Genomic DNA, 18,078 nt, shown 5'->3' on the forward strand with positions numbered 1-18,078 from the left:
CCATCTGTGTCCTCAAGTCCACTTCCCACTCCTCCTTGTTCTACTTAGTAATTCAGAAAACTACATTTCCCAGGCTCCACTGCCCACTGGCTTGGGCTGGGAAACATTGGCTGGAGATGGGAGGCCTGGAGCAAGCTCCCCTTCTCCCTCTTCTCTGCTTGGGCAGCAGTGCTGGCAATGGCCATGTCTCCTCTGTGGCTCCAGCTTCTGCCAGACACATCCTCCCTGACTTCAGCTTCCATCTGGTGGTCCTGGGTCCTGGGCTCTAGGGATAGAGCCTTCCTGTTGATGCTCATCTTGGAGTCACTTCACCTTCCCTTATTTGGCATCTTGGCTCTTCAGTTACTCAAGCAACAAATTGCCTGAATTAAATCCCCTCTGTCTGAAATCCCTAGGAATGACTTTTGTTTGACTGCCTGTACCCTCAGCGACACAGGAGATAAGCTGTTCTAGATGGAGAAAAGCAGTATAGGCTCTGGCCTGGAAAATAATGATGGGTTGGAAGGAAGACTTAGTTTGTGGGAAAGGAAAGGTGAAAGGCCACCTAGAAAACAACAGAAATTCCCATGCGTGCTGAGACCGTCCTAATGAGGCAATGCCATTCCAAGCCTGGCAGGTCTTTGAAAAGGCTAAGGAGGGTTTTGTGCCTGCACGAATGTTTCAACCAAATACAAGGACAAAATGTTGACCAAGAAAAGATACCACGAGGCCAAAAGGATTTGGATCCAGTCCACCTCTTTACTTTCCACCAAGTTTAAATCAACTATTTGGGACTCTTGGGAATGACTCACCCACTCAGAATACCAGAGCTGGAAGGGGTCCTTTTCCTTCAAATCATATGCATGAGGACACTAAAGCCTTGCTCAAGGTCACACAGCTGGTAGAGCTGGAAGGAGAACTCCACTGTCCTGATTCCAGTATCAAAGCCATTATTACTCTAGCATTTGAGCTCTTCTCTCTCCCCAGGTTTCAGTTCATTACATGCAGGTTTGGTCCTTCAGTAACTGCAAGCTTCTGAACAAATTTGAATGGGTTTGTTCCATATCAATAATTTCTCATTTTGAATGAACAATAGTGAGAATGTTACTCATTCCAGTGTAACCAGCTTGGAGTGATTTTTTAAATATTATAGAATAAAGTAACAGTAAAGCAACAGATATTATACAGTCACCTGAAATGCAGGTTAGAATTCAGGTAGTAGAATATATATCCTACGTTGATAACAAAAAACCCAAAACCCCCCAAAAACCAAACCCCTCAAACCTGTAGTGTTTACTAAATTCTCATGCAATTAGTCTTTATGAACCCTATAGATGCATCGCTTCTATATCTGGACTGAACACCGAAGTTTGGAATAAAATAAACACCTTGAGGCATAGACTTCAGAGACATTATCTGTTTAATAAATATGACTGTAAAAGGAATAAACAAGAGCAATTATACATTACACTACATAGTATATAACAAAAAATACATCAAAAAAGTCATTTTAAAATTAGAAGTAGTTCCAATACTATAAGAAAACTTTCTTTTTTTTTTTTTTTTTTTTTTAATTGACTTCCTATAAAAATAAGTTGGCAAATGAGGGAATTTCAATGCTCAGTTGGAATCCTGGAAAACACAGAACAGCTGCCAAGCACCCCATTCCTCTCAAAGTTGCTGTTTGGAACTTCTGAAAAAAAGCAAAGCAAACCTGTGCATTTTGGACAGTGAATCCAATTAAAAATAAGGCAAAGGAGAAAATGTTGGTTGGGTAGTTCAGGGTAGAGCATGCACAGTTTGCCTTCCGGGATTTTGGAAAACATTGCAATATCAGATTTGTAGCTTGCCCTGAATCTTACCTTCCACATCCATCCCTCCCCACCCATTCCTCTGGCCTCACGCCTACCAAACTCCTCATTGTGTCTGCACCTGCTGTTGTTGAGTAGGTAGGCACTTGGGTCCCCCCCCCATTGGCAGCTTCTCATTACTACCTTCTCTTCGGGATTGAGCTGGCATGGCCTAGTACAGTGGTTCTCAAACTTTAGTGTATTTCACAATCACCTGAAGAGCTTGTAAAAACAGATTGCTGGGCTGCAACCCTGGAGTTTCTAATTCAGTAGGTCTGGGGTCGGTGGGACCCAAAATCTGTGTTTCGAACAAGTCCGAGGTGATGCTGATACTGTTGGTCTGGGTACCACGCTTCGAGAGCCATGGAGCTAGATCGTAAGAACAATAAGGGCCCCTCTGAGCAGTACTTTGCCTCACTAGTCTCCTACAGGTTAGAGGGAGCTCTGAGGAGAGGCACATGAGGACCCTGGAGATGCTGAATCTAGAACCGGCCATCTCTGATCACTTTCCAAAACTCCAGGCATCTCATGTCCACCTCTATTTTAGGTTAGGACTTACAAGCCCTTCTCCCCTATGTCTTCTCATGTATTCATTCACTTATTCTTTCAACAAATAACTTTCTTAATACCTACTCTAGGCAAGGCACTGTGCTAGATGGAGTGTTATTCCCTTTTTCATAGTTTAACAATGAAAATTAATTGAACGGCAACTCTGAGGACTCCCTGTACTGTTGTGAATGAGCCTCTTTTGGTTTCCAAACACTCTGTTTTCCAGATTAAATTTGGGAGGCTCCAACTGAAGAGATTCAATGAGGATGTTTCCTATGGGCTAGGAAGCCTGGCAGGTGGGGGAATCATTTGAGTTCCACAAATAGACGGCTGCCTTAGGCATAATCCATTTCCCAGATTCATACGGAACGTCTTCAACCATAAAATCTTCTGCTTGATTAACTTCTGACTGAAGTGTTGCTACTCTTCCCCTACTTGAGCTACACAGGGCAGTAGTCGTCAGGATCTTTAGGGCACCCCCACTGTCCCCAGGGCCCTGTTATACCCTGACGCTGGCCTGGGGCCATGGCCAAGTAGGAGGCTACACTCTGAGTGGTCTTTTGAAACCACTTTCTCCTACATTTTAGAGTGGGCTTTATCCAATCCATAATACTCCAAGGGCTCCTGCTGCACATACTTTTGTTTCCCTCTTTCTCTGGACCTTCTTTCATGATGGCCCTGGGAGAACTGGGATTTCTTCATGCTTTGAGCCAATCTGCTTGAGTCTGATAATTCCTCCCCTTTATGCTTATTATATTTTCCTTTGCTGATACTATGCTCAGAGATCAGAGAGCACACATGTAAGAAGTCTAGGGTCATCTTACATAATCACAATCCCATCCTAATATAAGACAAGACCTCCATACATTCTCAAGACTCTTTGACACTCAAACATCAAATCCATTAACCTGCTTCTTCTTCTGCTTAACATCGGTTTCATTTTACCAATATTTTCACTCTACTGTGAGAGGGGAAATACTGGGTAATAGCAACCATCACAGGAGGAAATTGCCCTGCCACATAGTAACACGTTCAAAACATTTCTCACGAGAATCTTCCGGAATCTGACTGCAGGAGATTTTTGTTAAGGTGTGACAAAACCACTATTCATCTGTATGCTTTCTTTTCTAAGGTACCTGGGCCAGGTTTGAATTGCTTTGCATATCTCAACTCTTTCACACACATTATATGTTTCCAGGGGGGAAAGGCAAGGATATTTGGAAGAGGCAGGTCTACAGGAGGATACAAAAAAAAAATACATGAAGCTGAACCCTGCAGGGCAGGATGCCGCTGGGTCAGCGTGTATGAAGGCTGCATGCATGGGCGTGGGCAAAGTTGACAGAGAGATCATTAGCTTTGGGTGGTGGAGGCAGGGTTGCCAGAGGCGAGGCCAGTATTTAAGGAACATCAGGATGAATGTCCAGAATCTAGCAACATGTTTGGGAAGAAAAGGCAGGAGCAGTTGAAGGATAACTTGGGGACGGGAAGGGAGAGACACAAAGACCTTGACAGATCATGACCACACATGGAGAGCAAACAAATGGGAAGGTAAGAATGCGGGGGAACTGAGATTCTGTTTTCTACACAGGGCAGGAGTAGGGAAAGCTACAGGGGGAAGCTGTCGTGATGGGGAGGGGGGAACAGGAAACACAGGTCCACTTTTGACACTCCTGCCCGACTGCCTTCCTTCCTTCCCTATTCTGCCTGCATCCATGGAACTTGAACTTGCTTCTTTGTCCCTGTGGCCGTACAGAATGGAGAAGGCAACCTGTGGCCCCTGCCGGCCAGCAGAGCTCCCGAAGATAACTTAGAAGGGAAAAATGGCAACAAGTAAAGTGGAACAGAGAAACAGCCCAGGGTTTCAAACTCCTGTGCATGTCTTTGTGTCTCGTGAAAACGGCTGGGGTGGCTAATCCACCCATCAGCCTGTAGTGCTAAAATAGCTGTTAAATCTACAGCCAAGAATATTTCCAAAAATACATGCAGATTTCCTTGGCCTATATATGTTAGGAATTTTCTACAAACACAACCAATCAGAAAAAAGAGAGAGGAGAAGAAAGGGGAAGGGGAGTGTTTTTTCCATTAAAATAGAGCACCTGTACACTGCCCCTCCAAGCATGTTCTCAAGGTACTGTCCACATGCACAGGCTTAAAGCTAAAAACCCTTGTTGTCTGTGTCTGAAGAATTAAAAAGTCCCGATGCAGTGAGTGTTTGTTTGTTTGTTTGTTTAGATTTTGATTGTTTTTATTTTATGTTTGTTTTTGTTTTTACTGGCGTCCTCCAGTCAAACATTTACATAGGTAGGGATTTCTTTTGTGCTTTGATTCTCAGCAACTATGGAAATACTTCCTGGCAAAATAGGAAACAGAACAACAAAGAAAAAAAACACAAAGTTAGTGGTCATGGAGAAGGATGCACTTGACAAGAGCGAAATTCTTTCCTGATCAGCAGGTCGCCTGTAGCCTTTGGGGGTTTTCCTTAAATGGCAAATTGAGCCCCAGCAGATCCCCGCTTTGGCGTTGAAGGTGGAGTGGCGTGTCTTGCTCTTTGCAACCGGAGAGATGAGTCACCAGGTTGAGTAGAAGGGGAGGAAGGGGAGGGTAAAGCTACTCTCCTAAGAGAAAACGTGTAACACTTACTCATTTAATGACACTGGCAATGGAAAGGTGTCAGAGACGGTATAACGTGCTGGGAGCTGCTCCTGGCGAAGGAGGGATTGCTACTTTAATGAAGCAAACAGCGGCTGTGCTTCATACCCCATGGAAATGGGACTGAAAACCAAATGGCCCACAAAAATGCACTTAGAAGCTTTAGAAGTAAATAGGGTGAACACTTCTCTGGACTTGAGGACAGAAAAGCCTTTTTCTTTTTAACCCAAGGCAATTACGCATTTATCACCGTCTCCCCAAATAAAAGGAAGCACACTGTGAAAACTGGACACCAGATGCGGGGGCCATTGTTATTATTACCTCTGACATGAGCCAGGCAGCACACTGAAATTTCCCCTTAATACAGCCACAGAACGCTCCCATATTCATTTAAAGAGAGGGTTCTGTTTCCCTTTAAGTACTCATTTTTTCCCCCAGGTACCAGATTAACAGTCATAGGACGTTCTAGGTGATTTGGCATTATCACATCAGAGTGAAGCATGAATGCTTATATAATAATTTATCCATCAGAGTCAGCAATGCAGGGTCTAGATGGGAACATTTACAGCTTCAAGTCCTAGGGCCATCAGACAGGAGGAAACAAGGAGAGAAATGGATCACAATGGTGGCCCCAGGGGTTTAGCTAATTTCCTGGGAAATTCCCTCCACAATAAATAGTAGAACTTAGCAATGACCCTGAGACTCTCTATACCTAGCTGTTGGCTTCCCATGCTTCCTCCCCAGACAGAGAGTGAGCCCTATTGAATTATGCTGAAATCCATTTTTAAGACTCCTGGTAGGGCACAGGTGAAAAGGAGGAAGAAATCTGCCCATCTGCTCTGTCACAGTCTAACCCTCCAGCACTCTCTCTCGGGAAACCCCACTCCTGAGATAAGTTCTGCCAACTTTATGGCTCTTGAATTCTCAGGTTCCATGTTTCCCGGGGGACAGTTTTTGATTACTACTAGATTTTAAAAAATCCCAGGGTGATCAGTCTGTCTTTCTTCTATGCGTGTTCTGGGAGCAGTCTGCCCTCCTTAGAGCTGTCTCCAGGTGATGCTGTCACAGCTTGCTCTGGTCATTATACACCTTCAAACCCTGCCCAGGGGTCCCTCAAACCCTGCCCAGCCCTCCAGACCAGCAAGATCCAGCCTCTGAGGCCTGCCCTTCTTGTATATTGTTAGAACAAACACTTTGCTCTTTGACCATGAACACGTGAAGCCCAATGTTTCAGCAAGGGTTTTTGAAAAAAAGAGGGATAAACTCATAAGAGAAAAAATAGGAGCAAGAAAGGTTTTGTTTTGTTTTTTTCTCTCTAATGGAAAGAAGCAGGGAAAGAGGCATCTTAGCTGTTTCTCTCAGGGATGTTAGAGCAGATAAAGTGGTTACGTCAAGCCAGGAAGGGGTTAGAGAGAGAGGCAGCCATTGACTACTAAGGCTGAACAGCTGGGGGCTACCAGGAATCATTTACCTATGAGCTGGGACTCCACCTTCTCATCTATCAGCTGGCCAGGCCGCCTGAGTTCAGTCTGAGGGATATGGGGCCTGCTTTCAGGGTGACTGACTTGACTGACCATCTCTCGTTCTTTCTCATTCTGCATCTGGGCATAAACATTAATCCCCGGGATCTTCCTAAAACATTAACAGAAACCATCACTGCTGTGCACGGGACACGTACATCGCTGCGACAAATGCTTCTGAACCTGTCAGGGAGAAGGGGGGTGGGGAGACATGGACGGAGGGACACGCACCTTTTGAACTTGTAGATGACGAACACCGCCAGCCCCACAAACACCACGGACAGCAGCATCAGCATGGCGGAGCCACTGTGGCTTGGAGTGAGGTCCACCAGCGGGGCTAGGGGAGAAAGCAAGGCACGGTCATGGTCACGAGCAGGCAGGTGGGCGGGCGTGACTCTGCGACAGGCTTGCACTGTTCACACAGAGGCACAGTGAGTCCCGGAAAACCACGTGGGACGTACACACAAGACGCATGTCACGCGGCTTGACATGCAGATGCATCTGAGCCTGTCCCAGCCCCCAGAATGCTCCAGCAGGCCTGTTCAAGAAGTGCAGTGGAAAATTTAAAGCACAGACTCTGGAGCCAGACTGCTTGGATTCAAGGCCTGCTCTATCATGTGCTGGCCGTGAGCTCCTGGGCAAATTACTTCACCTTCATGTGACTGATAGGGTGACATGAGGATAAAAGTGCATATCTCATTAGGTGTTTGTGAGGATCAAATGAATTGATATATGTAAAGCACTGGTAACAGTGCTAGGCACATAGTAAGACCTTTGTATAAGTCTTAGCTTTTATTGCTACTGCTATTATTACTTTGAATCAATATTTATAATAATATAAGTATTAAATTTTCCTATACTCTCAATGAAAGCTTTTCCCACTAAGTAATGCAGAAAACCAGAAAAAACACAGGAATATTTTTATGAATTATCCAACCCCTCTAACTCCTATCCCAGCAGTTGCCATATGAGAGAAAGGACTGGTTGCTTACATTTTCTGCACTTGGAAACTGATGGCTAAGTGAATATTTTACAAGGGCAGCTGCTCTGATGCTGGAGGAGGAATGTGCAATCCAGCGTCGTCTCCATAACTTGCCCAGGTCCTGACAGCTCGTGCCAGGGGGTGCCAGCCTCTCAGAGGCAGTGAGTTCTCCTCTTGGGCCAAACAGATGCCTTGGCATCCATAAAAGATTCTCCCTCCTTAACTTTGCTTGTAGAGTGCAGCTCTGGAACTGCACTCTCTCTGGAACATCTCTCTCTGCCTCCAAACCCTCCTCCTCTATCTCAGGGTCAAGCCTGCTCTACTTTAATGACTTTGTTTGCAATTAATTTTTACCCTCTAGAAAACTGATATTTTGCAAACATAGCATAGTTCCAGCATAAAAGGCAAGCCACACGTACCCCTTAGAAGCCTGGATGCTGACCTTTACCTTCCATCAATCTAAGCAAAGCCTGATACCCAGAAATTCAGGTGACCTTTACGCACCATTTTCTGTGGCTTTTCTCTGTTGAAAGCCAAGAGCGCAACATTCTGGTCACCCAGGTAAAAAATTCAAGGATAGGTGACTGTAATGTCGATGATTTCAGACAAGACCCGAGACTGCTTCTGCTCTGTCTGGTTATTGAAGAATTACATCCCAGCCACGCAGTAACCACTACTGGAAAGCCTATCCCATGTACCAGTTTGGGTGAAAAACACAAGTCAAGCCCTTTTTCTCAGAAAACAGGCTTAGTTATTTTAGTAGAATCAGCTTTTAGAAAGCACTAAAATGAAGCAACCTCTGTGATTCTCTCTCCTCTGTGAGTCAAGCAGAGCTTAAGCTGTGAAGTATGAGTGTGTGAGGAGACAGGAGTGGTTCACTGAATGGAACACCCAAGGCAAATGTGCTTCCAGCTCGAAATCGAAAAATTAAGGTCTCTTTCATTTACTTAGGCAACCACAGTGCAAAGGAGTCCAGTAACACTTCAGAACTCATACCACTATTGGTAGGAAGTCAGGGGGGAAAGAACACCTTCCATTTATCATAGACATTATTGCAATTGACTTTCACCAATGGAAGGTGGGGTGGTGATCGTCACTGAGCAGACACGAACAGTGAGGGCCTCACTGGTTAGTGCCATTCCAAAGGACTCAGAAATAGTAAATGGAAAAACTAAGACTTAAACGAAGTCTCTCTTTCTCTCTCTCTCTCTCTCTCTCTCTCTCTCTCTCACACACACACACACACACACATACACACAATTTTCTATATACTTCAACCCTGGGCTAATTTCAGCAGGAGATATCTGAAATTTAAAAACATATTTCTGAGAATGGGGATGAAGGGTAAAAGTAGATCACAAGAAGCAACTTAACAAGTGACAAAGTCAAAATATTATTAAGTTTTCAAAGGACCAATTTGAATCCTAGGTCATTCACTTTTAAACATTGATGACATGTATACGCACATATATACGCATATGTGTGTATTTACGGGTGGTAGTTGTGCATAGAGAAATGGAGCCTCATGCACCCACCACCCTTCAACAACCATCCACCCTCAGATAATGTTATGTCTACCCCCGTCCAGTGCCCACAAACCCCAACACTAGATTATGTTGAAGCAAATCTCAGCGATCATACAATTTCACCTTAAGTCTAAAATTTAAAGCACAGACTCTGGAGCCAGACTGCTTGGATTCAAGGCCTGCTCTGTCATGTGCTGGCTGTGAGCTCCTGGGCAAATTACTTCACCTTCATGTGGCTGATAGGGTGACATGAGAATAAAAGTGCATATCTCATTAGGTGTTTGTGAGGATCAGATGAATTGATGTATGTAAAGCACTGGTAACAATGCTAGGCACATAGTAAGGCCTTTATATAAGTCTTAGCTTTTATTGCTACTGCTATTATTACTTTGAATCAATATTTATAATAATATAAGTATTAAAATTTCCTATACTCTGAATGAAAGCTTTTCCCACTAAGCAATGCAGAAAACCAGAAAAAACACCAACAGGAATATTTTTATGAATTATCCAACCCCTCTAACTCCTATCCCAGCAGTTGCCATATGAGAGAAAGGACTGGTTGCTAAAGTCCTTTAAACACCTTAAGTCTAAAAGATAAGGTCTCTCTCACTCTCTTTCTCTGGACATTATCACAATACCGTCATCATACTTATGGAAATAATACTGAAAAGCTATTTTAAAGGTAATCTTCTAATGCAAACCCCTAATTTGACAGGGAACAAAGGGAGGCTCAGGGAGAAGCTCCAGATTGTAACGATGGTTAGAGGCAGGTTAGCTTGATTAGCTGAGCTTCTGATTCCCAGCCAAACGCTCTTGCAGAAGACGTAGAAGAATATCAGTGTTATGGAGCAACCAGGAAGAATACCGAGGCTGCTTGAAAGGGTTGGCATTTGAAATGAACGGAAAACTAAAGAGAGGAAATTGCTCTAGCCAGGCTCTCACTGACACAGAAAGCAAACACGCAAATGGACACTATTTCCCTTCTCTTCCCTTCCCCCTCCTGTCTCTACCCATCACAAGCTGAGGTCTTTCAATTCTAAACCACTCCCACTCAAATCATCATTCATAAACAGGTGGCGTTAACAGTGTTAAATAATTAGCATATTACTTTGGGAAAATGAGCTTCTGTATCCTGAGTTCTAACGTGTGTGCTCTCCGCTCCCAGCCCCACCCCCATCTTTGCATCACTTAGTCACTGCTTAGCAGCAAGAAGCAGGCAATCAGGCAGCAGCGGTGAGAAGTTGAGTACCACTGCCCTCTGTGTTCCGTGGGTGGCTTCTGCTTGCTGATCTGTGCCTGAATATAAACCGGACTGTTATTGCTCCACACAACCTCAGATGCATGTCTTAGTTTGCCCAGCACTAGTAGGTGGGTTTGTGTGTGTTTTGCTGGGGAATGAAAACTTGTGGTAAATGGGTTTTAGCTTGCTGTGTGCAATAAGCATAAATTAATCCCCCTCCAACTGCAGCCTAAACAAGGTAGAAGGGGCAAGTGCTGAGTGGTTTATTTGCCACTGTTCACAAACACAGTAAAGCACGGTCATGGGGTACAGCACGTGACTTGACGATTCTAAATCTGGGGCTGGCACACATCGTTTCTACAATCCTGCAGAAATGCACTGAATTATTATATTCTATTCAAGAGGACCCAGATTGATTATAATAATAGTGCTGCTTACAGGAATAACAAGTCTTCTTGTGAAAAGTGATCGATACACACTGAGTGCTAAATACAAGGTCACAGCTAACGTGTATGAGAGAAGAGTGAACTTAAAACGCCATGTTTCACTGATGTGTAGAAAACTGATGATTAACAAAAACCTGCAGTATAAAAACAAACAAAACAACTAATACTAAACTTTCATTGGGTTATTTGTATGGAAATATGTTAATATAAATGTTTCAGACATTACATGAAATTTCTAAAAATCTTATATGTTCTGGTATAATAAGTCAAAATTCTAGTTATTACTTTCAAATGTATATCTCAGAAATTAAAAATAAATAAATAAATAAAACGCCATGTTTGGGGTGAGGTAACTGATATGGTCCCTTTTTGAAACCAGATTCTTACCTGGCCGCTTGCTGACAAGCTAAATGACTTAAACTGAACCTCAGTTTTCTCGTCTGCAGAATGGAGATAAAACTAGTGCCTGTTTTAGCAAGTTGTGAGAATAAAATAAGATGAAATTTATAAAGCACTGACATGGTGTCTGGCACATGGCACATGCCCAATAGTTTTAAAACTGTCATATCATTGCTGTCATATTTCTGAAAGTATATTCTATAGAGAACAATCCCTGAAAGATGACTAGAGTCCATGGTCAGATAATGTTGGGAAATGGTATATATGGCATTCCCCATCTTGGAGATTCAGTATATGAAAGTTGATAGCAGTCCTTCAGGAAAGAAACTCATAAGACTTCACCATAGAGCTTCACAAAGTCGTTAGAGCACAGACCCTTTACAGACTCAGGTCCCACACAACACACTTTAGGGAATGCTTCACCTGGAGCACCACTAACCCCTTTTGCTGCAGCCTTTGCCCCTTTGGGTTATTTCCAAGTTTTAAAGTCAACAATATGGCAGCATCACCTGGTGAAGCCCCACAAATACCCTTACTGCTGTCTGTATTGACTCTCATTCTATCGAAGGGACTTTCTTGGAGGACTTCTACCTGCTCTATGACCTTGGAACTTTGAACTCGTACTGCATTTCTAATCCAGAAGTTAGTGCTGTCAAGAAGTTACAAAAGCAAGTTCAACTTTGTCATACCTTGCTTTTATCTCTCCTCTCCTGTCTCCAAAGCAGACCCAAGCCAGACTTTACTTACATGCCTTGAATATCATAAAATCCACGTGGCTGAAATCTCTTTTTCAGAAATTAAGGTTATATGGGAATGGCATGGAGGACGTTTATCTAGATCACAGAAAGGGTTGACAGGCCTTTATGATAGAGCACCCTCACCTGTCTAATAGCCCTTCCTTCCAGTTCAAGTCCAAACCCAATCATAACAGTCTTAAGGACTGCAATAGCTTCTTGATCATAAAGCCATGATCTTGCAGGCCAGATTGGATGGGGATTCCCAGGGAAGGCTCTAATGACTAGTGAAGCATGGCTACTAGTTTTAAACTGAAGATGAGTCTTCAGGAACACCTAGTCACCTCAGGTTGAGGTCACTTGGCCAAACAATGACAACCGTGGATACCTCAAAGACCAAACTTATCACTGTAATTGACAGACAGGAAGAGAAGGATGCCTTTTGGTTTTCTAGGGTGGCAAGTCAATGAGGTATCCTGTTTACTATGTAAAGTGTTTCTCAAAGTATAATTTCCCGACCACGTGAATCAGAATCACCTGGAGAACTTGTGAAAATGCAGTTTCCTAGGCTTCACTTAAGAAAAAATATATCAGTCTCTGAGAGTGAGTCCCAGAAATCTACATGTGGAACAAGCTACACAGGTCATTATTATGCATACCAGTTTGAAAGTACTGTGTGGTAAGCCCCTCCTACTGTCACTCATAAAACATCCAGTTCTTATCTTTAGAGTGTGCCTGACCTCTATACACTCTGGGTCACTAAAACAAAACAAAACAAAACAAAACGAAAAACCACATCCCTTGATTGCTAATACTACTTCAATCCCATTACGACTCCAGGAGAATTTTCTAAACTACCTAAAAGGCATCTCAAACCTCCCCTAAGAGAGTGCTCAGCCCCGTGTAGATTAATTGTGTTACTGGATCAATTCTCTACTTCTTTCTGTGCCCATGCCTCGAGCACCTTGAATTTGAAGGTTCTCCTACCAAGAGGTGAAATCTGTTTCCTCACCCCCTTGAATCTGGGCTAGCACTGGAACTGGATTTGGCAATGGCATGCAGCACAAGTAACGGTACTCCAGTTGTGAGCTTCAAGGCCTTGTACACTTCTGCCCTCTCTGTTGGAATCCTATCATGGCCACGTGTGAGCAAGCCCAGGGAAGCCCACTGAAAGATGAGAGACCATGTGGAGGAGAGCTTAATTATCCCAACTGAGGCTGTTCTAGAGCCAGCCTACAGCCAGCTGACCCCCAACACGGGGGCAGCCCAGTCGAGATCAGCAGAGCCACGTGTGAGCAAGCCCAGGGAAGCCCACTGAAAGATGAGAGACCATGTGGAGGAGAGCTTAATTATCCCAACTGAGGCTGTTCTAGAGCCAGCCTACAGCCAGCTGACCCCCAACACGGGGGCAGCCCAGTCGAGATCAGCAGAGCTCCCTACCCAAGAATCCACAGCTGACTGCAGACACACAAAGAGCACAGATAAGTCCAGAAGAACCACCGAGCTGATCCATAGACTCATACATAATAATAAATGCTCATTGTTAAGCCACTGAATTTCGGGGTGGTTTGTTACATAGCAATAGCTTATTAACATCTTCTCTCTTCAAAACTCTTCTCTTCCAACTGATCAAACATCCAATTAGTAATTCTTACTATTGGGCTCTATATTATCAAATTCTTGGTATGGACTTCTGTCCCCACTGGCAGGGTGCCAGGGTATAAGTAACATGACCGTAAATGTTCTTTTCCAAACCAGGACACTTTAAGAATGAAAGGGAATGCTATGAAAACTTATGTAGACACAACAGATATGGCCTGACCGTCTTGGTCACTGTAGGTGTAAGAAACTTGGTGTCTAAAAGGTAGCTTGTCTTAGATTCTGGTATCTTCTCTGTATTATGTATGTGTTCTTCTGCCTTCATTTTCTCCTGCCAATTCCTCTGCACTATCTGCCTTGCCTTTCCCATGGGGAACTGTACCTCCTGCATCCTAACTACTGCTTCTTTCCAATTTGATGCATGCCTGTACCCTGTTTCTGAACTGTTCATCTGATCACTCTTTCCTGACCATTCTCCGCCCAAGAGATTCTAGGTGCTTCCTCAGGCCAGTTACCCTATAGTCATTTCATGCCTTTTTATGGGCCCAGGAAATCTTAGGAAAAAATGGTGAAGAAAGAATCTTTAGAATCTAAAGAGCAACTTCATTGCTGGTATATTTATGAAAGTATCACATTTGTTTAGTCACATTGGATGTTATGTTTAACATCTCAGCACCTGTTATTAGTTATCATAACACCATAAAAGCTTAATAACTGTCAAAAACCACTGGGTACACGTGTCTGTGAAACAGCTTAATTATTTGCAGAGGAAAACAAATGATTTGGGGGGAAAAACAGAAGGAAGGAAAAATATTACTAGCATGACTTTACTCGCAAAAGACTTGTAAATGATAACTGTGTAAGTAATAAGGCAACCAGAGACTAAAGAGACAGAAAAATGTATTGGCTGTGGAAGAATTCCACTAGTACTAATTTCATCCCTAAATGGAAAATGTTATTGCAACAATTTATTTTACTTTACAGTTCCGAGCTCCACAACTCTATGATTTGGCATCTGCATCTATAACGATGTGGCTTAGATTATAGTGAATTTTCTAAAGCTTCTGGACTCATGCTAATTCTGCCTTCAAGTGGAAGGGGTTTCTCAATGTAAACTGTCGGGCAGAATTCATGATGTATCTTGACCTAGACTGAAATTCTGAGTACCTTATCCCCTCTCACGTTGACTCATAACATACCCAGAGGTAGCAACTGAAGCTGGGAAATATTAATTCTCTAATATCTCTGTGATAATATCTTTTTATTACACCTGAAAAACAAATTGAACCAGTCAGCAGCAACCATGGCGGCCAAGATAATACAAGATAACAGTTTTATTAAAAACCCACACATACCCTTGACAAAGGACAGTTTTCCTAAACATAATAGCTTAAACAAGGCAACTGCTAGACAGACACGAAGGGTTGAGAGCAGTTACTGGGTGTTAAAAATTTTTTTAATTCAACCTGAGATCTGAGGCTCTTCCTTTGAGAAGTATTAACCTTTCACATTTTTTATCATCAGTATCCAAAACTCCAGAAAAGCAGTGACCCCACTGGAAAGCTAAGAGTAGAAGAACACCCAGATTCTCTAATATGGGCAGAAATAACAGTGAGATGCGGCTGTATCATTTTCTGTTCACACTAGCACATTAATAACATCGAGATAATATCATTTGTTTAACTTTCATAGAACTCATGGCTATTCAGTTACATCTGCCACTAACATTCTGGTTCACACTTTAATCATCTTTCAACTGCTTCATGGCCACAGCTCTTGGCTGGTCTTTGCCATTCATCTAGATTATGGATAGAGTATATCCCACATTCAGAGACAGGCTTCATTTTTTCCCTACTCCCACTGTCGTCCACCCATTCTGCCAATTAAGTAAGCTCCAAATATCGGAGGAATTAGATGTTAATGTTTATTACTAATTTCCTCCTACACTAAATATCAAGGGTTCTTCCCTTTTAATGCATGTCTCTGTTTTAGTGGATGCCCTGAGTTGTAAATCAGATTTATTGCTGGAGATAGCTCAGCACCTTTCCTTGTTATGCAGATGGATTTCTGTCTGTGGAATGCTCTGTAAGAGCAGTGGTTGAGACTGGTGAAAGGCCTGGCTGCATAAGCATCACTTGGGGAACTTGTTACAAACGCAGATTCCTGGATATCTCTCCCTGGGATTCTGATTCCGGGGATGTGCCGTGAGGCCTGAAGAATCTCTACTTTTATGAAGCTTCCTCGGTAATTTGACGTACAAATTTAAGAACAACTGCTTTAGAGCAGGGATTGCCTACCCTGGGTTATAAAGAGATTTTCCAACCACAGAACAGGCTGACATTTATCCCAAATATTTTGAGGGAACTAATCAGCACCAGCTCTTCCAGTCTCTGTGTAGAAGTCTCAGCAGCCAAGTTTTGGTTGATTTACCCAATAAATAACCCCTGAGAAATGCAAAAAATCTCTTAAGTGCTGTTGTTTGTCGTTTAGTATGAATCCATCTAGTTAGGGTCTGTGTCCTCAAATAAGATGTAGTGTTGTCCCTTGCTTGCTCAGTCTTTAATTTCTATTCTTATTGCCCTCATCCATTCTACCAAAGAAGAATCAACACATTTTTTAAGCTGCTTCCTCCCCAGCCCCCTTCCCCCTGTCCCCACCCCCCCACTCCAAAGTATAATCACTGAATTTACTCATGATCATGTGCGCTTATAGGAACAAAGATATAGAGTTTGATGTAGCTTGAAAGATTTGTATCAGCAATTAGGTCTTTAATTTATTACCTGTCAGCAGATTCCCTTCACCTGGTAATCTACTAAAAGATGATAAAATAAAGCTCACAGTTTAAAGCAGTCTGGGGTCCTGGTCTCCTCACCTGAGTGTCAATCCCCTATTCCCAGCTTCCTCTTAAGGTTTTTCACTTGTATGTTTTACAGCACCCAACCCGACATGGCCATGAAACTTATCTTCTTTGGCAACTAAAAAAAGAGGCTCCTACTCCTGGGATTCCAACTCTACCAAATAAATTACCATCTCTTGTTACCTGGGTTGAAAAATTCTTATAAAATGAGTAAATACTTTGTGAAAAGAGAAAGGATTACTGACTGCTGTCCAAACCTATTGTCTTTGAAAATCCTTTCATCTGCCCCTTCTTTCCTTTTCCATGTGTATCATACTTTGCAATATTAAACATGCATTAATGAGAGTTTTCTCACATGATGCATGGATGATGATCAAAGTACATGATATAAATGACATATCAAGTAATGGCATATTTGATTTCCCTGAATTTTATCCCTCTCTCTTTCCTCTGCTCATAATTTTACCTTCAGTTAATATACCAATTAGGGATATTTGAGGGTATGTGTCTAGATGCCCAAACCAAGTATAAACCATACGATGTCACTTTGCTGTGTTTCTGCTCAGCACCGCCCCTCAACCTGGCAGGCTTATTTCCTCTCATTTGGGTGAATTCCTATCCAATATGAATAGTTCATTTATTGAACTTTCTGCATGGAATGTTTTTCACCCTCTTCATTTAGAATTAGGGCCACTAGTATTTGGGCCTCAGGTCTAGCCAGTGTGCACTGAATGAGGGTCCTAGTTCATTTCATATCCCTGGACAAACCATAGCTTTAAAGGAATCACTGCAAAATGAGGCACAGAGTCATGTGAGAAGTAAGACGATAAATCTGAAATGGACTGTGCCCTTGAGTAAATTCCAAGTTACCAAGGGCAATGAGAAAACTAGTGGCATTTTAGGGATATTTTCTTAAGGGCTCAGGTTTGTTCTGCTTTAAGTACCTACAGAGACCAAATGCTCTACAACAGATTCTGAGCCTTCCTGTGAGCCTTCCAGGAAAAACTCTCCCTAAGTCATCCCTATATCACAGCTCTTAAAATACAGGAGAAAACAAACAAATAAATAAATAAATAAAGGCAGGCCAGGGTAAAAGCATGCATAAGCCAGAACTCAAGGGAGACGTTACAAAAGATATGAAGAAGGTCTGGTTTGTTTGATCAGGTAAGCATAGTGTAATCTAAGGCGTGAGACCCTGAGCTCTGTCATGAAATGAGGCTGCTCTGGAAACGATATCAGAGATCAGAGAAGTAAAATAAGGGCCAGTAAGTTAAACTTGCTTCCCTCTCTTTCAGGAACATTCCTCTTGCCAGTCCCTCTCCCACCATTGTCTTTAGGACCTCTCATTCTGGGACACAGACTTCTAACTTTCCTTCCACCCACCCATTTCCCACAATGTGTATATCAACAACTATTCTACATCTTAAGAGGATACCTGACATAAAGAAAGCACAGAGATGGGTTTTCCTTGGGTGCTTACTGGATAAATGAGTGCCAGGCTCCAGTCGCTCATGGTAAGAAGTAACATGACATGGAGACAGGTTCACAGTTGAACACGCTGACTCCAAAGGTTAACTGGGGGGAATGGAATTTTTAACGCATCTCTGCAGGTTATAAATTAATTATATATCTATTTATGAAAGCAATATTTATTGAGCACATGCTATGGGCAAGTTCTCTTCTAGGTACAATGACGGAGACACTATAAAGCTATGGTGAACTGTATCCTCAGGAAATTAAATAGG

At 42.7% G+C, this 18,078-nt stretch overlaps 1 protein-coding gene across 6 annotated transcripts in view; it reads right to left on the minus strand.

Moving 5' to 3' along the window:
- Positions 1-1,592: 1,592 nt before the first annotated feature.
- The window catches only part of SORCS1 (sortilin related VPS10 domain containing receptor 1), a 578,863-nt gene continuing 562,377 nt past the window's right edge, over positions 1,593-18,078 (minus strand). For 2 of the 6 annotated variants that reach the window (XM_068548517.1, XM_068548516.1), the window contains 3 exons: positions 6,779-6,884; positions 6,499-6,659; positions 1,662-4,728 (listed from right to left, as the gene is read on the minus strand). In XM_068548517.1, coding sequence (XP_068404618.1) covers positions 4,664-4,728; positions 6,499-6,659; positions 6,779-6,884 — 332 coding nt within the window. In that variant the 3' untranslated portion in view covers positions 1,662-4,663. Of the gene's footprint in view, positions 4,994-6,498; positions 6,660-6,778; positions 6,885-18,078 lie in introns of all 6 variants that reach the window. The other 4 variants (XM_068548518.1, XM_068548514.1, XM_068548515.1 and 1 more) reach the window with 4 other exon arrangements.

Source organism: Eschrichtius robustus, chromosome 7 (genome assembly GCF_028021215.1).
Source record: "Eschrichtius robustus isolate mEscRob2 chromosome 7, mEscRob2.pri, whole genome shotgun sequence".
NCBI lineage: Eukaryota > Metazoa > Chordata > Mammalia > Artiodactyla > Eschrichtiidae > Eschrichtius > Eschrichtius robustus.